The following is a 26582-nucleotide window of genomic DNA, read 5'->3' as shown; positions in this document are numbered from 1 at the left end:
ATCGCAGTTCATACTACTGTTATGCTCCATTGCATTGAACAAAAAATCACGTTTAAAGCACTTTAATTTGCAAAGATGAAGAAAGCCTAACTTTTGAAACTTGTCAGAAATGTTTAAATAAATATTTATTAATGTGAGACCTTTTACGCTGTGTCAAAGTTTTGAAACTTTTGATTACAAACTTTTCATTAAATGTACTTAATGATTTTACGAGTAATATTCCCTGACAAATATTCAAACTGTTTTTCTAATGTAACATTCGTAAGCATTTGAGTATGTTTACATATGTTGTTGTTGCAATTATAGCTACAAACAACTGAATTTGTCCTACCATAAACTTTATTGGGAGAGTTTATTTAGTATCCCGTGTAAGAATTTAGTTAATAAGACCAAATGACAACTTCTAACGTGATTCTGTAACACACCTCTCTGAAGATGAGATAATGGTGAGGATGACTTTGTTCTATGAAAGATGACCTTCCTTTCGGTGCACGCAACGGCCAATTTCACAAAAAATTAATCCTGTGGTAGTGCAAAGCCCGTCCTGAGCTTCATAACTTCGTGGTAGTACAAGGATATAAAACAAAAGTAGCCAATGAAAATGTCAATTAGTGCATCGTTAAATGAATTTTCTTCTTTTTTTTCACTTGTAATATTTATACTTAACTCTTAAGAATCTTTTATTCAGATCGATAAACATGTACTATAACAACATGAAACATATGTTACTGATGAATGATATTTCATATATAATTTTGAAGAAACATACGCAAATCAACCAAAGTTTGTTCTTATAGTTATTAGAAAACAAGATCACGGCTTGGAATATCTTTTCTCTCGTTGATCACTTCTAATCAGATATTATACTTTTTTTAACGTTGTTACCTGATGTATGTTTAAATAGATAAACAAAAATGTAACACACAAGGTAGTCCTTAAGTTCCTGGACTGATTTTTTTTACCACTTTCCTACCGATACTATTTGTGGTTCAGCTATTGAATTACAAGTACTAGACCTAGTTAACAAGAGTGCAAATTGGTATTAGAGTAGTTCAGTAGTTTAAAAGACAAGACGTGTGATTCACACCACTGTTGTTAATCTGTTCAAAGTGTGAAATGGATGAGGAGGACGAACTAGAGCGATTAAATTCTGGTTCTAAAGCTGATAGAAAGCTTATGGTGATGCACCATTAAGCTGAACAACCGTTTTGTGTGGCAGAAACAGCTTGGAGAATTTCTGAAACAGCACGATTTGTCTTGTGTTCGCGAGCTGCCATGGTAAGTGTCTTCCAAAGATGGGAAAATGAAAATCAATACCAAAGCACAAAACATGGGATGACCATATCTCATTAAAGATGTAGGACATCATAAACCGTCAAGGTTGGTACAACAGGTTAAGGAGTAGAATTTAATAGCCTTTAACAATGTACAAAGCACGAGAGTGTCTGAGCACACAGTTCACCACATACAGTTAGATATGGATTCCCATAGGCCTAGCAATATTGACCACACGGCATCATGGATAACGACTGGAATGGGCATCGTCATTGGACCGTACAGCAATGGTACAACGTTGCATGGTAATGATGAATCACGATACTGGTTTCATCAAGATATGTCGGGGTCAGGTCAAGATCTGTCGTGTTCCAAGCAAATAAGTGCTCAAGACGTGCACAGTAGAATGACAACAGGCCTGTGGTAGTCAACCAATGATTTGGGGAACTTACACATGGTCACCCATGTGTGCGGTAATGCGTGCGAGAGCACCATGACTTTTTCCATCTATTGTTAGGTCATTGCTGATTACGTATACCCATTAATATCGGCTATATTTTCAACTAGGAATGACATTTTTCAGCACGACAACGTTCCTTATCACAAGGCCAACGTTATGTTGCAATGGTTCGAGGAGCACAATAGTGAATCTCGATTGCTCCATTAGCTCCCAAACTCACCCAATCTTAACCCAGTTAAACACCCAGTTATTAAACGTCATTTTCGAGCTCATCTCCCTCACCCTCCGCGGATTTGATAGGAATTAAGTGGATCATTTGCTGATGTGGTGTGCTATACCTCCAGTCACCTATTAGTCTCATTGCTTCCATGCCGAACCACACTGCTACTGTCCTGCAACCGAGAAGTGGATGTACCAGATATTAGATAAGTGGTCATAATATTATAGCTAGTCAGTGTATTTGCAGAACACTGACTAGCTAATATGGGTTTCACATTCTTCGTCTCTTACATACAGATAGAAAAGCTAAGAAATAAAGATCCACATGACTCCTTCCTATAATACTTTCTATTGTTTTTGATGAGTGTTCTAGTAAAGTAGATGGCTGAAAAAAGGGAGGCTAAATAAGAGAAAGTTAAACATTTTATTTATTATTATATTCGTGCATGATAGCCGTTATATTGACAAATCTACCGATGATGTATTCACCCTGACATCTATGTTTTAAAGTGATTTGACAATATTATTCGCATGTAACGGGGAAAAAATTGTCCAAAGATGAGACATGTACCACGAATCGAAAGATATTATGCAGTAGAACAAAATGATATGCGTTAGTGTAAATGCTCATGCGTACCCCTCTTCAGAAACTTAAGAAAACAAAATTATTTTGTAAACCTAAAAGTTGATGCTATGTAACAACCACTTCACCTATTAATATTAAATTGATAATAAATTATGCTGTATGCTATTATCAAGTTCTTCAGTACGACACTAGCAAAATGACATGCATGCCATGGTAGCCCAAAATCATGATTAACTCAAAAACTTAACTTTTTATTTAACTATAACACTATCCAAACATAACACATATATCAATTGATAGATTATATCAATCTGAACAAAATGGCATTCTTGATGGTAAATACACATAAGAGTTCTCAAGAAAATCGAGAAAAATATTTTTATGGTGCTAAGAAGTACGCCATTCGATGTCAATAATAAATTGACAGTTTTTGTTCTGGGGGAGCAAATTGTATACATTACTATTTGTCTTCTCTTAACGCTGACACACACATTCCTAACAGTAATACAGATACTCTAACAGTTATGCACATAGGCCTACTTCTAATAACCTTTAGTAGATCTAAATAATATAGTACGTAGACGGATATTTGTTGCATTATGTCCAAATTCATCGAACATAAATGTGCAGATTTTTTTCTATGAAGTGGGGAAGCTTTTAAAATACAATTGTGTATTACAGCGTAATGCATGTAACTACACGACATTATAGTTCTTTCATTTTCTATCTTTCTGAGCATTCACTGGTTGTGTTAATGGACTAAATTGAATTGCAAATTCAACATAATAATTAATTTGAAACTGTTATGAAGAACTATTTGTAAATTAATGCATTTCTGGTGCCTTTAAAATTCTGAGCATTCTATCTTTCTATCTTTCTGAGTATTCACTGCTTGTGTTAATGGACTAAATTGAATTGCAAATTGAACATAATAATTAATTTGAAACTATTATGAAGAACTGTTTGTAAATTAATGCATTTCTGGCGCCTTTAAAATGGCTGTGTTTTCAGCATTCATAGCAGCACAGCGAAGTTGGACTTTCTTTATACTAAAACATGGTATTGATCAATGTCCTCACAATATTCTGTATATGTAAATAAAAAAGGAAATCAGATTTTCCTTTCTTTTGTAATATACCACATTGCTATTGAGCTTCAAAATAGCAGCTAATAGATTTTCTCTTAAAATCTACCATAGTAGTTGTTTCAGATCACAATTACTCGTTTTAAATGTTTTTAAATATATTTTATTCGTTGATTTTCTAAAGCAGGAACAAGTATATCTATCCTCTTTCAGAAATGTATAATTCCTCAAATTCGTTGCTATAATACACATTTTAACACACTTAAATATGACGTTAGGTAATTAAATATGACGATAAGTAATTGACAAATATACTCGTAATTGACAATAGCTACGTGAATAATAACTGTTTATTCGCTTCTCGTAGCCAGTATGATATTACAGGGTATGTGATCACTTTGAAACTTATATATTCGTTTATACTTCATCAACTTCATCTGAAAGTAAATTAAACTAATTTATTAATTTAAGGTGCTACTCCAACACGACTTTCTAGGGCAGATACAGTAGGTTTACACCAAAAGCACCATATTTCTAGTCATTATCTTAGTGTAGGCATAAAGTGAATCTGTACGAAAGTTAGGGATAAGAAATTCTAAGTACAAATTAGTTCCATGTGTAATTATCTTTTATTTAATTGCCCAAGTTTATGCAGCCCCAAACTCTACTAAATTTTGGTTACTGGGTGGCGTATGAAGATTGATAAAATTAATTGCCAGCTTGAAAAGAATTGATAGATACATTATTAAATGGTAGACGGAAAATGTGAACGAAAATCAATTTCCAAACTAATCACATGTCGCGTAGTATCTTTTTAGCTATTGAAAGCGTGATGGTTTCCGTTTATGTATAAACTGCCATTTAAATTTGAAATGTATTTATGAGTTCATTTTGGTTCTACGCCAATTGTGTATTCTTTGTGCTAATGAGTGAAGTAATTTTCGTACATTTATTTAAAACATTATATGACACTACAATATTTTATCCTTAATACTGGTATACTTTATGAGTAAAGAAATCATACTTTAAGTTTTTTTTAAGTATATTTAATATTATAACAACATACAACATGTAACTGATACGTATATAACTTACGATACAAATATTTCTTACACATAATGTAATTTCAGTTTTAATACACAAATTAAATCATAATTAAAACAAAAACTAGCTACACACATTAAAATATTTTAAATTTTAAATAATAAAACGACATTTAAATTTATTTTTTGATATGTCTGAATTTGAATGTAGTTATATAATGAATACTCTTAGTAAGGTAATTCTAAAAACGTTGCGATTAAATTTACAAAAAGACGTTGCGATTAAATTTACAATGGAGAAAGGTAAATGATGAAGAAACGAAAGAAATATTTGAAGATTTGTTTGTACTAATATTTTAAAGTAAAATATGAAACAGAATCTAATGAAAGTATATTTTTATATTTAAAAAGTTACTGTGAGATTTCTGAATGACAGCATCAAACTATTATTTGAATGGCCAAAGAAAATAAAAATTATTTTAGAATGAAGACTTGCAAAAATATCAGATAAACGCAGAAATATCAATCTTAGAAAGTATGTATTCTCCGTTAAAATGAAAAAAGAGGAACTTCAACAAGAAGTACGAAAACAAAAGTTCGTCCGGATATTACTAAGACATTTTCTTTCAGAAACACGTTCACTTTTAGTAATCAGAATAAATTATAATTAAATATCTTTTAAAAGTGCTTTATAATAGTAACAACGACAACAACAAGCATATTAAAGTAATGAGAATGGTTGCTGAGGAGTATTAAATAAGAAGGCAAAGAAAGGAGATTTCACCACAACTTGTGGTTTTCGTTTAGGAGGACGATCAACATTTACAGTGACAAATCCACCGCCAACATCTACATTAACATTCGTGGGTTTGGAAGATGAGGGATAAACGATATTATCAGAAGAATTAGAGATATTTGAGTTGTTGTTTTCAATTTCGGTAACAGTCCCATTTGTCTCACTAAATTGTCCTACGTTTACATTGTTATCAGCTGGTTTCTGTCCATCAGGTCGAGTCACGTCAACATTCACTGTAGGCTTAGTACCAGGACGAGTTACTTGTACATCGACGTGTCCATTATTAACAGTCACATTAACTGAAGGGATGTAATTATGGAATATACTTAGAATAGAATCCAGGACACCTCTGTGCTGATATGCTGGTATTGAATATGCATTTTTTATCATGATATAATGATGTGTTGGAACCTGCAAGAATAGTAAGAAAAAACTGAAAAAATAATAAGTGTTTATATATGGTTAGAAAGTTCAAAAATTATTGATAGTATACCTAATATGATAGAGGAGAAGCAGATATGTATACGTTTATCGAATCACCATAAAATATAAAGTGATTTATTTGTGCAGGTCTCAAGCTGGTTTGTAATCAATTAGTGAAGTTATCATAGTTAGAAACAGGTAATGCTCAGAAGTTACATTATATACCCATAATTCAAAATGTTGGTTGTTAAAATGTTTCATTGCTTATGTTCTGGATTTACAAAATACAAATGTTTTAATTTCCTGAACATACTATGAAAACAACAAAATACAAATGTTTCAATTTTTTAACATACTGCAAAAACAAATTATCTTCTAATTTAATTTCTTAAAACAATAGTTTCCTTTTCTGCTTTCAATTCTGCCTAACATCTTGACAAATTGATCTTACAATAATACATAATGAAACTAAATGTTATAAGTGACTATAAGTGATATATATATTTTGAACAATGTTTACGTACGAAAGCTAATGCTCAGTATAGTGAGAGCATTTGTTTGTCATGGTTTAATTGTCATCTTTCAGGATATATTTTTTAAAAAGTTATTTGTTTCCGAAATTGACAATTGGTCTTCCAGCCAAACTAACTTTGACTCGTGATGGTCTTCCATTCTTATCTCGTCGAACATCAACATTGACAAAACCTCTTAAAACATCAACAAGAACATTTCTTTCATTATTGTTCTGACCTCGTCGTACACCAACATCAACCAGTCCCCTCAGTACATTAACACCAACGTCTCCTGGTCGCCTGACACCTACATCAACAATGCCACCATTGTCACCTACTTTGACACCTGTTGACTTATGCCCATTGGATCTATCGACTCCTACATCAACAAAACCTTGGAGCACATTGACGCCTACATTACCAGGACGCCGTACACCAACATCTACAATCCCACCATTTTCTCCAACCTTAACATTTGTTGATTTAACTTCGTTGGTCTTGTCGACACCGACGTCAACGAAGCCTTTAAGTACATCAACGTTCACATTTCCATTTCGATTACCATTTTTGTTAACGCCTACGGATACTATATCGGAACTAGTGTCAGAAGATACTCCGTTGCCTATTCGAGAGCCAACATTTACATTGACACTGGTAGGTGGTTTACTATCAATGTCTTTATGTGCAGCATTTACATTGACTCCGACATTGTCTGGTTTAACTCCTACGTTGACAGCTGTGCCTCGGCGAGTATTTACATCCACTCCAACATTAGGACCATCACCGTTGAAAATAGAAAATAGCAAGTCCCTAATAAGTCCTCGTTTCTCCCTTGGGACACTATCATCATTGAACTCCTGAAAGAAAGCAGGAAACAAGTGAAAGAATAGGAAAGAAGTATTTGAAGCAGTAATATTAGAAGAATTAGTTGTCCAATATACGAACCATATGTCTACGTAGTTAGTATATATATATACACACAATTAGACATTCCAGGATTAGCAGAATAAAACTGTACAGAGACATGATTAAAAACAAATGGGAATTATGTAAGCATGCAATATACTGTACATGTCACGTGTATTTTAATATGATTAATGGTGGGCATAGAACTTTGCGGGTTGAATGAACATCGTGAAGACTTTCTTAAATTAATAAATAGCAAACTGTGGTTCAAGAAAGTCACAAATAATGGCGTTGGTAGTCGATGCATTGAATGGCCTTGGGGATCATTCAATGAAAAATATTCCATGTTATTGACTAGAGTCTATAATCGGTTGGACATGCCACAATTTATGTACAAATTCGACAATCTAGATGATCCCTGCATTTCAGTGTCTCCCACTTGATTTGTAACAATTTTAGTACTTCAGAATTACTTTTCTGTAATTTCATATTCACAACTGCTGCCATAAATATGAAATAATATCCAATAGGTTCCTGCAACTGTAGCACTTCCATTTTGAGCATTTCAATACACTATCGGATTTTCATGAAAATTTTCTAGTTAAATCTAGAATGATTAGTCTTAAATTCAATTCATATAAATCTTGGTTAAATGATAACGGTAAGGTGTGAGAATTATTGTTTGTGATAATTAGAAAATATTAGGTTGTAAGATATTTTATACTAATGTATTGAGGGTGAAGTTACTGCAGTGCATTATACAATATATGGAATAAGCATATGCCTAGAATAATTCTATCTACACTTTGAAATTTCTGAAGAAATATATTCTCACATACCATTTTGATTCATAGGTGGGAGAAAGGTAACATTGATACATTCACTAGTTATTGATCTATTAATAGTTCGATTGAATAAAGATAGGCTTAATGTATTGAGAAAAAATTAGAGAAGTTCCTTTATGTATTTTCTGTCACAAATAGCATTAACTCCCTCGTAGCTATATGGTTAATGTATTTATCTTTGTTTGGGAGACCCGGGTTCGATTCCCAGTTAGGGTTCCTATCCCACATTAAGTTGTAAGCCTATGTCTTATACAGACTCATTGCTGAGCGGACTAAACTCTAAAACAACTAACCAACAAACCAATAAATGGACCATCTGTATATGTGTCACCTACGAGGGAATCTCCCACCAACTACGAAATTATAGGTTTTTCAAATGGGCACCGAAATGGATTTACACAAAAGTAATAATGAACAAATGAAATTTATTTCCGTCAGTACTCAGTTTAACGTGATAGTTGCGCGTAAAGATTTTTTAAAGATGAGAAGTACATTTATCAGAAGTTTTATTAACTACAAAACTTGAGATACTTATGAAAAAAATGAATCAGAATATTGGATGATTTTTCAAATCTGTAAATTTATTTTGAAAACATCTTGTGTGAAGATTTAGTAGTTAATTTCAACTTCAATAATATCTGAACGTATTAGCTGGATGTTAATTGAAGGAAAAAATCAGGCTCTTCATTAAAACAAACAAATAAACAAAAAAGGAAAAACCTCTATTTAGAAGCGTTATATTACGCAAAGAACATGAATTTTGACGAATAATTTCGACGACTGCTTTACTCTGTCGTTGTTTTCTGAGTAGTTAATAGGTTGAATTAGGAAATTCTAAGTGCTATATATATCTATAAATGGTGAGTTTACATATAACGAAAGAAACGTTCGTCTATAAATTATTAATATTCTAAAAAATTAAGCTTCTGGACAATAAATTTATACTTTTTAAACATTCATGTACCTGTTTTCTTTATTCACTTTTATTAGCCTTTTCAGATCTAGAGATAAAGTACCATAGCATGTACCGTAAAATTGTATTATACTGTACCATAGTGTTTATAATAAAAATACCATCTCATAATTTATCATACGTTATTATTTATAAAAGAATCTCATTTTCTGTTTACATTCTATCTATCTGTATTTATGTCTGACTTTTTAATGCGAATAAATAATTGGATGACATTACTGTTACTAAGTGATACTTGTTCATATAAGATATAAATATCATTTATATTGTGTTTATTCTGAAGTAAATGTTTAGATAAACTTTATATTGTTAAAGTTTCTTCATTAAGATCTTAAATAGGAGTATGTTCCTTAATTCTTGTTTTTATATTAAGTTTCGTAGACATGTAAATACTGTTGCATTCGCATAAACCCCTAATTTAATATCTTGATTAACTGGAAAAGATTTGTATACAGTTAACGTTTTTTAGTGTTTATCAAAGGTTTAAAACAAGAATTGAATTATATGCTAGCAAAACTTTCTTAACCACGGGAATAATGGAATTGGTATCCACTTCTTTTCAATGTTTAGACTATGCTTTTACAATATCCGCTTTAATAAACCTTTAAACTACTGTATACACTTTTTCTATTGTTAATGTCATACCCGTTGTTTTTTCTACCTTGAAAGAATACATGATTAATCTAATTTCTTATAATTTTTCTGAAGCTATTAATCTTTCTAATGAAGACAATTATCATGTGTTTGAGTTTGTAAGATCATCTGTAACATTTAAAATTTCTTATCCCACCCTTATAACGAAGATGTCAGTAACAAAGCGTGCATTCCAGCTCATTGTACAGGGAACAAAACGAAACTGCAATTGTTATTTCTTGCAGACCACTATTACTTCCAGACTTAGATAAGCATAACCAAATAAAGTGGATTTTGATAGCTTGTCGTCACTGATAGAAAGTACCAACACGACAATTACGACAAAAGAATGGCTTTGGCGAAAAGTAAAATTAATGGGTTTGAAGGCAGGTCTCAAATGGTGGCTAAGAAGTCATATGCTTTCATTAATTTGAGTCATAATTAGAAATTTGTGTTCTCTTTAAATTGCTTACTTTTGGAAGATCAGAATTATCACGAGCACCCCTGACGGGAGATAGAGGAAATATGTCCCCCAAATAACTTGTGAAGGAGATGAAAGAGGCCAAAACGGTTTGATGACGGGAAAACAAAGGGGGGTTAGAAACATTAAAATTAATGGGTGGTATTAAAGGGGGCAATTTCTATACCGAGACGAAGAGGTTTACTGTAGACAGAAGACCATGATAATTTTTAAATTTGTTGCAAGTTACCTATCAGTGATACCAAATAATTTGATAATGAATTGGATAAACAATGAAACCAATTATTCCTTGATTCCACACCACAATTTTTGATGTAAATTTGGTTATAATCACAGACATTACACGTTCTTGTTCATCTCAATTTTAAAATGCCAGAGACGTTATCATACACACCTTTTCTTTTAAATGCAGTATTAACTCAACAGTTGAAATATAGATTGTTACAAAATTCTGGGACTAATTAGAAAGAACATTGTTAGCAGAGATAAATATAATGCAAAGATAATAACAGCTTTTCAAGATTAAATGAATTAAACTTATTGGATACCATGACTGAACACTGTAATTAATGGTTTGCTGATAGTTATTTGTAAATATGTTTGTTAACATTATTATCCGATCTTTGTATTATGCTATAGATTTCAGGCTTTCACATCGTTAACCTCGTTCACAAGACAATTTTTTCTATCTTCCATAACATAGATATGTTAACTCTGGGAAAATGATCTTTATAGTCATAAAATTGATCGTACTTGCTAGTAGTGGATAGTGTATTTTAATAATCAGGACCATGTTTGTCTACAGCAACTTCATAGGAGTTATGTTCTAAATATTTTTTCCTTATCAAACTTAATGTAAGCTACATGCTGTTATTTAATTAAACTACTTGTTGAGTATCAAACTCACATTGTTTCAGTTAATTAGAGATTTATAATTTTTTTGTTTTAAGCAAAGGGTGCAGTGAGAAATCGGTATTGAGTTAAACGTATGAATTTCATTCTTTCGCAAAATGATCTGAAGTAACTTTGAAATTATTATTATTATTATTATTATTATTATTATTATTATTATTATTATTATTATTAATAATAATAATAATAATAATAATAATAATAATAATAATAATAATAATAATAATAATAATAATAATAATATTTGCACGAAAATACCGTATTTTCTTTCGTGTTTGAAGTACGCGTATGATTAGTTGGACCACCATCGAAAGTCAGAATAACAGTCTTTATTCATCCAAAAATAATTTAGACTTCTGCATGGTATAGGCTATGCTTCATTCATGCCTCATATACAACTTACACATAAAGTAAAATAAATCGGCATAGCAAAGTAGATATTGAATATGATAATTTTCATTTGTAAATATATGCTGTATTATTAAGTCAAAAATACCATTCGGTTGCAAAAATGTTACATTAATAGATAACATTTATTTAAAACTATGGGCTATGTACACTTCATATTAAAAGAAACTTTGTCACTAGTGTAAGAAGGGTTCTACGAATTCTGTTAACATTATTTATCATCTAATAATAGTTTAATATATTATTAAATGACAAAAAGATTACACAGCTATCTTTTTCGGTAGTTTGTTAAATGTTTCAGTTTCACTAATGTCACAATTTAATTGCAAATTTCGATATTTAGACAGGATAAAATGTAATTGGTCATGCATGATCTAAGTACAGTGCCGCCATTATAAACTAATCAAATCTCAAGCAGATATACTACAATTTTCTACATTCCCTTTACTTCAAAGATGATAATAATTAAACTAATTAAGAAACAGGCTGCATATCTATTACTTTCTATATGGGTGTTCGACTCAGCAGGAAAATAGAAATGTATTTTACATTAGAAATGACTCATACTAAATACAAGTTATAATAGCGTAACAAATTATTTAATATCATTTATCAAACGAAGGAAAAAATAGTTTTACGCTTTCAGAGAGAATTATTCATATATTACACCAAGTAGAGATAATGACTTTTCTTTGTGTAGATGAGAGAGAGAAATTGTGTAATTATCTAAGCACTATGAAGACACTGATTACAAGGGCAACTATTTTTAAATGAAACCGCAACAATAAATAGAAAAGAAAGTTTCGATTGAACAAATGATAATATAAATTGTTTTCTTTTAGCAGTTAAGGAAAAGTTGAAAGGATAAAATGCTTATGTTACATTATTTAATGTTTCATGAAGTAAACACGAAGAAAATATGTATATTCATTTGTATACTTTAACGAGGATTCGAACTATGAGCTCACACCATCAGAAATTGGATCTAGATCTTTCGAATTAGAGAAGGAGGAGAGAGGATTGTAAAATAGGAGTCTTGACATTGGAATGTTTCAACATAGAGAGTTCACATATTTGAACATCCATGATTATTAAACTTGTAGGATTACGGATACTGCGGGGCTAATTCATCCATTAATTACATATGATAATTAATTACTACTTTACAAACTTATGTCAATAGTGCCACTTTATTAACTCCCGGTAAGCTACTAGTGAGGGTGATTTTCTTCCAGAAATATCAACTGGGTTGCATTCCATCAGCCTCTATTCCAGGATTTCGTACCCTAGTTGGACTCGGAGTTTGAATCTAACACGAGACCACAACACCAAAGATGAATGCTGTAGCTTAGACTGTAGACTACAAAGAATTAAACTAACTGGATAGTGGCAGTAAATCTAATGAGTTATAAAGTTTCAACTAAATGCAATAAATTTTCCAACAAGATATCTACACCAACTCATGTCTAATTTTTGTTAAGAACCGATACCCATTTTTGGTTTCCAAACAATCCCTCTGAGAAAGCAGACTAAATCCAACCCCCATTTGAATTATTAGCTGAAATGCCAATTCTTCACGCAGAAATAATATATTTATTGAAAACTCTTGAGAGCTACATCCCAATTATTTTTAATGTTGAAAAAAAAATAGATATTGCCTCCCTTCCCCTCTCAGAAGCGGAATTTCCTATAAGACTGGAGCACATGTCCATTTATTTTTAATAACGAGTTTACACACCTGGTTTCATAAGGGGTTCATGAGATACTCTATCCTTGGCCTACATTTGAAATCCATCTATCTCTTAGGATATCAGTATGCGCGGCAGCGCACGCATCAAAGTTCCGTCAGCGCTGCAAGTTAACTTTACACGAAAGACTACACACACCGAAATGTTCATTTTCAAGGCATCACTGTTGAGTAGCTGATAATATCAGCAACGCCAAATTACACACAGTTACTAGTACTTACATGTACAGAAGCACAAAACATACGTGTGGAGCCAATTGAGGGTTGAGATATGAACTCCCACAAACTGCGTTTTGCGTATCTGAGTCACTCACTCACTGACATAAATGTTTGATAAGTTCCCGACTAACTAAAAATATGAAGTTTCATACATTGATAGGAAGTAACTGTACATCTCCAGAAAATTCCAACATTTTATATACCACTGCTAGGAGGCAAGCAGCGCAATCAATCCACAAGATAGACAAAATGATAATTTTCAACAAGATTTTACTTACACATATGGAGCATTACCGGCATCCATGGCCTTAAGACCGGCACGTATGATATCCCTTGACAAGCATACTATTCAGGAAAGGAAGGAAGCGTCCTCGGACCTCTATGTTGGGTACCATCCCGGCCCTTGTCTAGTGAGAATGAGGAAAATCCTGGAAAAAACTCACGCTGGCTGGTCCGAAAAAGTTGTTGTACCATTTTGACCGAATGTTTCCACCGGGAATGGAACTTGGGACCACTCACACTGAAGTCGAGAATGTTAGCGACTATGCTATGCAGGTCCAAGTGATCATTTTGAAGACATCACTGGCTGAACAACTAATACTATCAGCAACGCCAAATTACGCAGTTACTAGTAATGGCATATACAAGAGTGCTAATCTTAACATGTCGAAGATCATCGGGGATTGAGGTACGAACCCCCTCTGATTTTTACAGTTTTTGACTGGCTCACTCATTGACATAAATGTTTGGTATTTTCCCAACTAGCTAGAAATACGAAGTTTCTCACATTGATATGGGGTAACATGTACATCTCCAAAAAAATACTAACGTTTCGGAACAGTTAAAGGAGCCAAACAGCGCCATCAAACCTCCAGACTGCCTCTTGTATGATCCTTTTCAACAACACATCACTGCTGACTATAACAACAATAATGTCAGCAATGCCCGTATCAAGGGCGGAGCGACAGCTCCAGAGTCTCACAATCAAGAGGAGCTCGAAGATTTGTAAAAATTACTGAAAACATATCTTCAAGCCTCTAGAAAACTAACGCACACAATGTTCGTCCATCACATTCTATCAGTGAGTCCTTGTGGCCCTTCTGCTTACTATTAACGAAATGTTCTACAAAACTACTACACCTTAAACGCGGGGATTCATGGTAGTTTGATATGAATTCATCAAAACTGAACGTGAAATGTATATTTCGGTTGCCATGTTCAAGAAATGACGCCAAAATTAAAAAAAAAAAAAAAGAATATTAAAAAAATCATTTTGGGTATCAAACTATAGGGAATTTAATGGTGAACGCGAATGTGTGTGTGTTTTTTAACCTTAGTTTCTCTTAGACCATTTACTGCAAAGTATACTGAAGTAGGCTACATGGAGTGCAGAAACCATTCAAATTAAATCTACATAGAGTTCTGATATCCCAACCCAAAACACTACATCTCGCTGCTGAAAGGGATGCTAAACTTAAAATCAACTCAACTCAAAACAATACACATCAGAAAGAAACAAAGTTCCAAACGAGTACAAAAAGTAAAATTAACAATATAGTCAAATTCTTCGGCCAAGATAAGTTATGGTATCGATTCTGCCAAGTTATTGAAATAAATTTCCTCATTCTGACAGTATTTGAAGAACTTGGCCAAGTAGTTAAGCTATGAATACAGCCAATTTTCAGTCACGGTAAGTTATGATTTGTTGCGAACAGTTGGCCCTCTTCATATATACTTTCAGAATAAGAAAATTAATTTCATGAACTTGGCAGAATCGTATCATAACTTACCTTGGGTAAAGAATTTGGCTGTATTGATAACTTTACTTTTATGTACTCGTTCGAACTTGTTTTCTTCTTGAAATCGAATGTTTTGGATTGGGATATATTTTACAGAACATAATATTATAACACACAGGCTCGGCTCAAGTGCTAAGTTTGTTCGAAAATTCGTTTCAAATAGTTCAACCGTGCCCGTGTGATGATGAGACAGACAACATTGATTTAAATTATAAATAATATAAAAAATTCCTCTTCTACCATTTAGAAGCATAATTTTCGAAAACACCGAGACACGGGTCTAGTTACTTTTAATGGAAATTTTATATACCGTGTTTCATCTTTCTAACTTGAGGGGCTTGTGAGAGAAAGGGTTGCCAAATAATGTATTTTTGTCAGGCTCAACTATATATTTCAAGGTTTGAAATACATATTATGCCTAATTTGTTTTGAGCATATGAGCGGATGCAGGTAATTTTAATTTTCATAGTTAGCAATCTCAATGAAATACTATATTTCTGGAGTACATTTTCAAACTCTTTCCCACTTTGGATTAAGGATTATAAAAAATACATTAAAAAATCGAGGTAGTAACTAAATTATTTAAAACTTTATTTAATATGTACAGATTTTCCTGTGATGCGACCATAGACAAGATTATTTTCATTTTTATTGGATCAAAAGATCCAATATATTCCAGTCAAATATTTTCTTGTATGCCTTATATCTGGAGACTTACATATAGTGTAGCCAGTACATATAGTATGATATACTTATTCCGTAAAAAAAAAAAAAAAAAATACGAAAACTCGATTTAGAGGCCGTTCAAAAATTTTATGGCCCTCAATCTGACCCATATATTTCATTCAATTATAATATTTCTTGTACGCCCCATATTTAGAGAACTACATATAATGTAGCCAAACCCTAACAATCACTTAACTTAGTATGATGTTCTTATTATGTAAAAGATATGAACACTCGATCTAGAGGCCGTTCAAAAATTTTGTGGCCCCTCATTCAAAAAATCAAATATATTTCATTCAATTAAAAATTTCTTGCAGCCCCATATTTGGAGAACTAAATATAATATAGCCAACCCAAATTATGAGTTAATGCAGTATGATATGCTAATTCCGTAAAAAAAAAAAAAAAAAAGACTTTATTTAGAGTCCCTTCAAAAATGTTATGGCCTCTAATCTAAAAAATCTCATATATTTAATTTAATCCAAAAATTTTTTGTACGCCCCATATTTGAAGAACTACATATAATGTAGCCAAACTCAAACTATCACTTCTCAGTATGATGCGCTTATTCCTTAAAAAATACGAAAACTCGATTTTGGGGCCGTTCAAAAATTTTATGGCCTCGATCCAAAAAAAAAATCCAATATATTTCATTCAATCAAACATTTTCTTGCACGCCTTATATCAGGAGAACTATGTATAATGCAGCCAAACCCAAACTATCACTTAACTCAGTATGATGTGCTTATTCCGTAAAAGATACGAAAACTCGATTTAGGGACCATTCAAAAATGTTGTGGCACCTGATCCAAAAGCTCATTATTGGCGAAAATCACAATCTTTTGATGCGTTTTTTTTTTTTTTTTTGATCATTCCAAAAATTCTTGGCCAAAGATCGCACATGATTGCAATCTTTTGATCCATTTTTTTGATCATTCCTAAACTTCTTGTTTATGGATATTTTAACAATCATTAGAATTTTATCTTGACTATATTCTGATGGCTAAATACAGAATACTTTATATTATTGACCCTAAGTAAAATAAGATTTGAATAACCAGAACGGAAGGTTATAAATGACGTAAATACAGAATCATTCAGCACCTAATAATTTTATGCAAATAAATTGTGTTATTACTCTTTCATCCCATAAGAAAAGTTCAAGGTCCTTTGTCCATTTAGACTTGGAAATGAATTTCATATTAAGTAACTAAATTGCAAAACAATGGGATGGGAAAATAACATTGTTTTGTACATAGTATTTTAAGTGAACGTTTTCCTGGAAACTGAATAAAATTGTTCAGAGTTAAAAATTGTTTTATTAAAATAGTTCTGCTTTCTCAATACACATTTATGCATTAAACACTTCGTGTTTTCATACCTTTCATAAGCTTATCACACAACAGCTTCTTCACCATGAGATAATCCTTGTATTAATATATGCTCATATATTTTTTTCAAGGAAGTTAGTGAGAAGAACAGAGGAAAGTAAATTTCACTTTGTCTTTTAATCTTTGTATATGAGTACTTCATAAGTGAAAACAGATAACTAAAACCAAAGATCTTTTTTAAAAAGCTTCTATAGTTTCTCATACATTGGATTACATATTATATAATACTAGCATCAATTACCCGCTTCGCTGGGTTAAATTAAGAAAAAATAGTAATATGTTTCGTTAATCAGTCACTTTTTACTATTACTAAGCGCTCCTTGATATTGGTCATTTTCGATGATTTTTATATATCTCCCTCCCCTACCACAAGTGCGAGGCTGAATTTGGATTTAATATGTATCAGAAATGTCACTGTTCATCTCAGCGACCTCAAAAACTCTAGATTCGACACTAATATCGGTAATTTTTTCGATCATTTGTAAATGTCTTTTCCCTCCTTTAAGTTACATCGTCAAAGTGATATGACAAAAATCATCTCATGTTCGAACTTAATCTAGGTTGAAAATTTGATCTAGATCGGTCCTGTGGTTCAAGAGTTATTAAGTTTTACTTGTTTTATATATCTCCTCCTCCTTCCCCTCCCCTAAGTTTTACCGTGAAAGTTAAATTATAGAATCCGGCCCGAACCTCATCTACGTTAAAAATTTGATCGAGATCGATCGTTTGTTCAAGAGTTATTAAATTTTACTTACTTTTCAACTCCTTCCTCTCCCTCCCCTAAGTTCTATTGTCAAAGTGAATAGATAAATACTATCCCAGACCCGAACCTCATCTATGGCTCGAACCTTATCTACGTTGAAAGTTTGATCGAGATCGGTAGGGTGATTCAGGAGTTATTAAATTTTATTCATTTTCATATATTTCCCCTCCTCCTCCCCTGCCCTAAGATCTACTGTCAAAATGAGATGATAAAAAGCTTCCCAGGTTTGAACTTCATATATGTTGAAAATTTTAGATCGACCGGGTGGCTCAAAAGTTATTAATTCACGAACATAGACACTTTTACTTTTATATTTATTGATTTTTGTATATCTTCCTCTCCTCCCCCTCTGCTACGTTGGTCTGTCAAAGTGAAATGATAAAAATTATCCCAGTTCCAAACTTCATCTATGTTGAAAATTTGATCAAGATCGGTCTGGTGGTTCAAGAGTTATTAAGTTTCATTTATTTTTTCTATGTCCCCCTCCTCCCCCTCAACTAAGTTGTACCGTCAAAGTAAATAGCTAAAAACTCTCCCAGACCAGAACCGCATCTACGTTGAAAATTTGATCAAGATCCATCAGGCGGTTCAAGAGATTAAGAGTCACAAACATAGTCACTTTCAATTTTATAATATAGATCAGTGTTCTAAAATCAACTTATTTCACATCTCAAATTCTACTATTAGGATAAAGTAACTTGCTAGTGATTAACATTTAAGGCCAGATAAAAGTAGGTGAGTGAACCAAATTCTGTATTCATGATCAGATGATTACGTGTTCGTACTTCTGATTGACGGAGAATTTTAAGGTTTTCCTCCAGTCTCACCAGCGACATGATTCGTATACTTTCGCATATGCGAATTAGGTCCTATTTACTTCCTGACGAAAACTTCTTTTTACTTTTCATTGCTTAGGTTCCAAAAATAGACTCGTACCTGCTATATTTGACATTTAGATAATAAATTCATAATAATATCATAAAATTTACGAAATAATATTGAATTTCGTCTTTCTAGACGTATTACTAAAGCTAATGTTTGGACAAGAAGTACAATCTTAATAAGTTTATACATATTTGACAAGAAAAAAACTATTGTAAATGCTGCGGAGTGATATATATTTTAATTTTCTGTATTACTCAACATCAGGTGGGAATTTTTTGTAAAGTTAAATATAATTAAAAAGAATAATTACACCATTGCAGAGATGGTTCTGTCCTTCAGTAAAGAAAAAACCTTGAAGTTTTCTCTCCGCAATTTAGCATGCTAGAAAATCTGTTTCACATCTCTGTATAAATAACATTATGAAATGTATTCACAATATTTCGCTCCATTTATTTATTTATTTATTTATTATTTGAAATCGTCTATGGAAAACAGGAGCGGTGATATGATATTGACAGTCGAGGACAGGTAAACACGAGTACTTTTCCTTTCCTTTTCTTTTCTTTTCCTTTTCTTTCTTTCTTTTCTTCTTTTTTGCTTCACTAACAAGAAACAATTCGAATAAACCGGAAATAATACAATATATAAATATGAAATCAGATTCGGAACAAGTATGTACTTCGGTAAATTTGAAAACGTTCGTGTGAACATTTTTTGAAATTGATAGAACTTCAGAGTCGTTTTTGAATACGGAAGGTATATTCGAAGGGGGGCACCGTACAAGCAACTATAGAAAAAAGAAATATGCCAGCTACTGGGAAATCTTCTATGCTTTTTAATACATGCTCGACAAATCGATTATTTTACCCTGGAGACTTTGTTGTGCAGTTTTAATGGTAAAGTTTAAGAGATCGTGATGGAAATGTGCCCATAACTACTGCCTATAAGGTCCAAATTTAACTAAATGAGTCAATTACTCTGAATATTTTCAAGTAAGCTTTCAATTCTCGCAATGCTGGTGGGACTATGTGGAACAAATCGTACAAATCATTATCATATTTCTTACATGCAACATTTTCTGACTGCTAAGGTATATTTTAAATGTTCTTAGAGTTTACACATTACTTTCCCGCACATATATAGCTTTACTCCAACTTAAGATTACATTTTTAATACCCAAACTTCCGTTTCTACATTTAGAAACTTCACAGTAGCACCACTATTTTACGGGGGAGAGATGGAAGATTTAAGAAATGACGGCTGTAAGTGATAATATATGTATAGAGTGTAGTAACCAGAACAGGATATTTGTTGTTAACTATTTTCCCAACTTTATTTCTTGAGTACAAACACATACGAGTCAAAGGGCACAAACATGATATAGCAGATAATTTGTTGTACGTCTCAACTTACAAAATGTAATTACCTTTAAATACTTTCTTTTTTTATTTTGCTCCCACGTTTCGTCAGTAACTGAGGGTTTATGTGGACAATCAATGCCAAGGCCAAGCTCACAAGATCTTTGGCATGATTTGTTAAGATTAATGGAGTTTCTATGTAATTAAATGTAATTTTAGGTGTTATATAAGTACTATTTTGTCTCTGAATACAATAATTGTATTTAAAATTAATTTAACAACTTACGTATAAAAGAAGAAGTACTGACTAAGTGACTGATCAACACTGATGAAAACTTGCAATTTTGACAGAGCAAAAATTTATGACTTAAGGTAGGGGAGACCGGGGCACGTTTTCTATAGGGTCACGTTTTCCAACTGGCTTTAGTTCTGAAAGGATCTGGTAGATCGCTCCTGCGGGTGGACTGGCTGAAGCAGCAATGCTTGGCACGCCATCTACGCAAGATTTAGTTGAGTAGCTGTGTAGAAGTAGGCAGGAGATCTTGTGAAATCAGTTTTTCGAAAATGAGTAAAGTAGCAAGTCTGCATTAAAACTTAAAATAAATTACTAGTGTTAAACGTACTGCTTTGACATTGTATGTACTAAACATGGTGTTCTTCCTTTACGTAATGATGTGTTTGTATTGCAAATAATATACACCATTACTCGTCAAGGTTATGTTGAAGTTCAAAAATGGCAATGGGGCAGGTTCTCCAACAACATACGGGGCACGTATTCCAATATATTTCCGGAATCAGTCAGTTTCTCTAATTTTAGTAGGACTATAACAAAATGCATATAGGGCCTACTGTGAAAAGAAATCTCCGAAATAACAATGTGTGGTACAAAATACGTAGAACGTGACCAGGCACGCAGCCAGGGGGAACGTAAAAAAAGCTAACGTTATTCTATGCTGACATGTTTTTTTTTTTTTTTTTTTCAAAAATGATGTCCGAACAATCCCCTCGAAATATCGAAGCGGCTATGGTCCTATCCCTCCCCCGAAAAACAATAAAAAACAATACTAAATACGTGCTTGCCATTGACTATATAGTCTATTGTGTAAAGAATTTTAATTTGAGTGATGAAGATGATGAAGATTGTTTATGCATTTATTCCTTTGAACCTTTCTCCAACTCTCAGGCAACGGAGAAGTGGGTCAGGTACACAAAATGCAACAACTGGGCACACGAAAACTGTACAAAGGGAGATGTTGTATTTTTTGTTCGCGTTCATTGTGATTCAGACAATGATGATTTTTATTAACTTGTTGATTAGTCCTACCATAATCTACTTCTCTATTCTGTCCAAGCAATAAACAAAAGGTACATTTTCAGTAAAAGCAACGATTTATTACCTGTGTTTTAGCATGTGAAGTAGTTGGGACACTTGCCCCTGTATAGTTTTAGTAGATTGGCCAACTTGCCCCGCATAGGGGCACATTTTCCAACGTCACATTATCACAGTTAACCATTGGTAGTGAAACTCAATAATCATTTTGTGAAAAAAAGCTGTTCCATTTCATTCATAAAGGTATAAGGAAGAAAATGATATCCTGTTTACCTCTAAATAGGTTTAAGATAAAATACCACACATGCAATTTTAAAAAGTTGGCAAATGTGCCCCGATCTCCCCTACCAGTAAGTGTGACTCTATGGAAATTTGACGAGGAATGGGAGAGCGGAATAGAGGTGGCAATTATTGTAGTAAAATATCTGAATATCTTCGAATATCTGAAGGGTAGAAACAAGAAATTTGGTACATGAACTTCCCATTTAAAATAATTGGATACATGTTTCACCGTTTTTTGATATTTCCTATAGAAGAGAAGAAAAGGAGATAGGATTATAATTGTCATAATACGATGGTCATATATCAAAATCCCTTAAAATTACAGACATGAAATTTGATATTCAACTTTCAATCTAAAATAATTAAAGACGTGCTTCAGCGTTTTTTGATGATTTCCCTAGCAGGGAAGGGAAAAAGTATGAAGATAAGAGAATAGGAGTTTCAATTGTTGTAGTAAGATGGCCATAATCAAGAAATTCCTTAAAGTAAGAGACTTAAAGGTTGGAACTTAGGCTTTTCATTTGAAATAATTAAAGATGTGTTTCAGTATTTTGGGGGGTTTCTCTTAGAGGGGAAGAAAAAAAGACAAGAAAGAAAATGCGAGGAATTCCAGTTGTTAAAATAAGATGGCCATGTCTCAAAATGCCTTAAGTTTATAGACATATTACAGATATGAAACTTGGTATATAGGCTAAACTCCTTATTCAAAACAAGTGGGCATATATCACAGCGTTTCCGAAAATTCTACTTTTAACGGAAGAAGATCTATTTATTTCTCAATATATAAAAATGACTTCGAGGGTGTCAGTCTCAACACCACGGGGAAACAAGTGAACCATTTGAAATGAATTTTTTTTCAACACAGTTAACACTTGGACCGACATGGCTTTTTATTATTTCACTTTGAAATGCGCATTCTAAAAAGGAAAGAAGTATAAACTTTCGTAAAGAATAATACCATAAACGTATTCTTTTCGTGCAAAGAATGGAAGCAAGGATTGAAATATGATGTGCAAGGCCGTAGGCAGAACAAACGTGCGGATCCGGGGACAAAATCATCAGCTAGCCGAAGCCCAGTTTATTGTAAAATTACAAAATATTTTAAATTTTAAAAATATTCGAGTTACCCTAATTTCAATGCTTTATGGTAGAAAAGAAGGGAGGAAAACTCTCTCATAAGGAAAATATTATATGTTTCCAAGATTCCTCTCCGATCTTTACTACTTTACAAGTTGGCTCACGTAAAAATATGACCAGCACTTAATACAGAAAAATACAAGTTCTTACCACAAAATCTTACGTAATAATATATATTCGAACATTACTAAACTTCATGAAAATAATGAAATAATAATCTTCTTCTGGATAAAATACTTACACTGAGGTGAAAGTTATATCATGACACTATCACAATTTCCTTCAATATTTTTGCTTGACGCTACTGCTTCCATAAATGCAGCTAGGAGAAAAGGGGACAATTCGTTATTAGGATAAAAATGGAAAAATGAAATGAAATCTTTCAGTTTAACGTCCCATGATTATGCCCTTTAGGCTAAGGGAGATGATAATTAAGAAAAGTGAATGATGATGGAAGAATTGATGGAATGAGAAAATAGGAGGAAACGAGATTACCTCGAGAAAACCCACGGACAGGATGTTGTCCACCACAAAACTACTTGGCCGGGATCGAACCAGGGACCCCACACACCAAGGGTAAGCGCTCTACCACTGAACACTGTGGCCACAGTATAAAAACGGAAGTTGTGAAACTGGTTGTATTATGAACAAGCGAGTTTCGTTTCACATTGTGAAACTACGGCGAATTAAACAAACTGCGAAATAACTACTGAAACTAGAACAACTAGATATATAAATCCTGGTTGAAATAGAGGATGAGGTTATAGATAAGCCTGCACTTGAGGTACTGATTGCATGTCTTAAAGCAATTTGTCGCCCCCTATTACCGTTTTTGCTCTATGGGAATCAATATTAGAATTGGAAGTGGTAAGTAGATTTCTACCGCTTCTGGTTGCAATGGAAGGATAAAATAGGAAATGGAAGTAGTCTTGCGAAAATGAATCCCTATTAAATGTTTTTTTTAATAGTTTTATTACGATCATTGTTGAAACAGGAAATTATAGATTTCCACTACAGTCTGGTTAGGAAAGAAAGATAAAGGTCGTGTTATAACTTATTCTAGAGACGTTGAATCCATATCAAGAAGCCATTTCTCACTATCTCTTATCTTGTTTCGTTGTATGAAAACCAACATTGAAACTGACAATAGTACAGGATTCTTACGAGATGGAACTTATTGTTGAAACGTTTAATCGATTCCAAAATTTTCTTTTCGCTATCTAGCATTGCTTTTGCTCTATATAATCAATTTTGAAACCGGTCGCATGAATACATCGTCAAGGGAGGAGATGGTACCTATTCTTGGAACGTTGAATGGATTTTTAGAAAAAACAGCTTTTCATTTTCCCTTACCATTTTCGCTCTGATATCTGTCGACAAAGGACTGACATAACCACTCCACACGACTTTCCATACTTATGCATAGCATAGTTTGTAAATCTAATAAAAAAAAGGGCAGAAATGTGTAATTTAGCAACACTGAGAAACATCACTGAAATATTCTGATGTTCTCAAAGAATTAACAGAGCTTCAGATGATCAAATATCACATTTTACTGTAGAAGTATCTTAGTTAATGAATAATTTATTACGTTTCAAACTGCTGCGATACATTCCAGTTGATTTCCTTCAAATTACCCTGAATATAATGCCACATGTAATGATCCATATAATGGATAAAAGTGTGTTTCATATGTGATAAGACACAGAGAAGCATCAACATTAATGTCTTTTACCGGAACGAAATTGTTTGTTGCAACTTTGCAAGTCATTTGATTCTTTTGAAACATTTTCCGTTAAGAGCATTTGTAAAGAATAAAGCTCCGAAACTGCAATATCATCATCGGAAAAGTCGACTTGCTACCTAGAAGCTTTCTCTTTACATTAAATTTCGCAATCGTCATACACTTTTCACTCACTCGCTTTAGTAGCAAAAATGTACAGGTTTGCGTTTTAATTACTTATACAGTTTGACAGAATTGGGTATATTTTGGGTAAAATAACGAATTAAAGTCCATGTTTTTAATCGTTTTATTTCAAATGTTTGGGTTATAAATTTACGAAACATATTAGTTTTTCGAGCCAGTTGAATACCTCATATTAAACGACTTTGAAATATTGATTTTAGTTGATCAACAATTTTTTTTGTTTGTTTGTTTTTTCCTCTGATGACTATGTCCTTTCCAGCGCTGAGGCTATATGAGACATGAACCATGAGTGTTATGTAAGGATCAGAATCATATAACTATCATCAGAGATTCCGCACAAGCAAAATACAGATAGTAAACTTACAATAATAATCATCATTCTTACAGACTCAAGAAACTCAACGATAACTTGAATTTATAGCTAAATTGTTGTGTCTATAATAGAAAGATGAGTTATAAATCTGGCAATATTTCGTATATAAGTCTTGCAATACAATCCAAACAAAAGGTGTGTATATCAGGGGTTTCATTTGGTGAGGACAGGGGGTAATTACTTCTGAGTATCAGGAGTCCATCGAATATACACTAATATAGTAGGCCTAATAAAACAGCCGAAACATTTATGTCGGTGGACCATCTTACCGTATTTTACGGACTGTGAGACGCACTTTTTTCTTCGAACAATTGCCTCCAAAATTCAAGTGCGTCTTATACTCGAAATTAATAGAAAAATGTCTATTGTTTGATTTAAAATTCCCGCCAGTCTTAAGAATGATCATATATTCGATTCCGCGGGAAACATATCACTTTCTGGTAACATTGGATTCTACTGGAGCAGCAGTGCGCCGAATCGACGAACTTGAGTTGCGGAAATTCACAAGCTTGTAATAATAAAAATGGTAAAAATGTGACGGTATTTTTTTAAATTGCTTATAAATTAAGTTGCGTCTTATAGTCCGTAAAATATGGTACTCCTCCCTGGCAAAATCTGAAATGACGCTATGGCGTATATACGCCGTGGTCAATCGTAAGTACAAAGTCAAACTAGCCCAAAAGGTAGTGTGCCAAGCAGACTATTTAACACGGAGGCCAGCACTCCGTTAGTATCTTCAGTTAGTTTTTAGTAGCAGTGATGATGGGTGCTCAACAACATCTGATACGTGAAATGTTAATGTATCAGTTCGAACTTGGACATAACGTTGCGGCAGTAACTAAAAAATAGTCATGCGAAAAGAGGAAGGTGCAGTAAGACATAACACAGCAACTTCTTGGTTCAAGAAATTTTGTGCAGATTATAAAACTGTCGAAGATCAGCCAAGGTCTGGCCGTAACAGGGTAACAGATTCTAAGGTCATATGGTATGTAACTGGGGAAAATCCAGCCACCAGTACATGAGTTCACCAATTTCAGGAAACTATCAATGTTAAATAATGCCGCACTGTGCCTCATAAGTTGACTCCAA

The 26582-nt window shown here is 33.0% G+C and overlaps 1 protein-coding gene across 1 annotated transcript in view; it reads right to left on the bottom strand.

Moving 5' to 3' along the window:
• Positions 1-5731: 5731 nt before the first annotated feature.
• LOC145664490 (uncharacterized) overlaps positions 5732-26582 on the bottom strand; it is a 50314-nt gene continuing 29463 nt past the window's right edge. Inside the window, exon 3 of the mRNA XM_081731212.1 lies at positions 5732-7255. Within this exon, the coding sequence (XP_081587338.1) occupies positions 6491-7255 (765 nt within the window). The 3' untranslated portion in view covers positions 5732-6490. The remainder of the gene's footprint in view (positions 7256-26582) is intronic.

The sequence above is a fragment of the Thermobia domestica genome, chromosome 11, assembly GCF_964235325.1.
Source record: "Thermobia domestica chromosome 11, izTheDome1.hap1.1, whole genome shotgun sequence".
NCBI classification, from domain to species: domain Eukaryota; kingdom Metazoa; phylum Arthropoda; class Insecta; order Zygentoma; family Lepismatidae; genus Thermobia; species Thermobia domestica.
The sequence above is the reverse complement of the archived record's forward strand: the minus strand, read 5'-3'. Positions and strand labels throughout refer to the sequence as shown.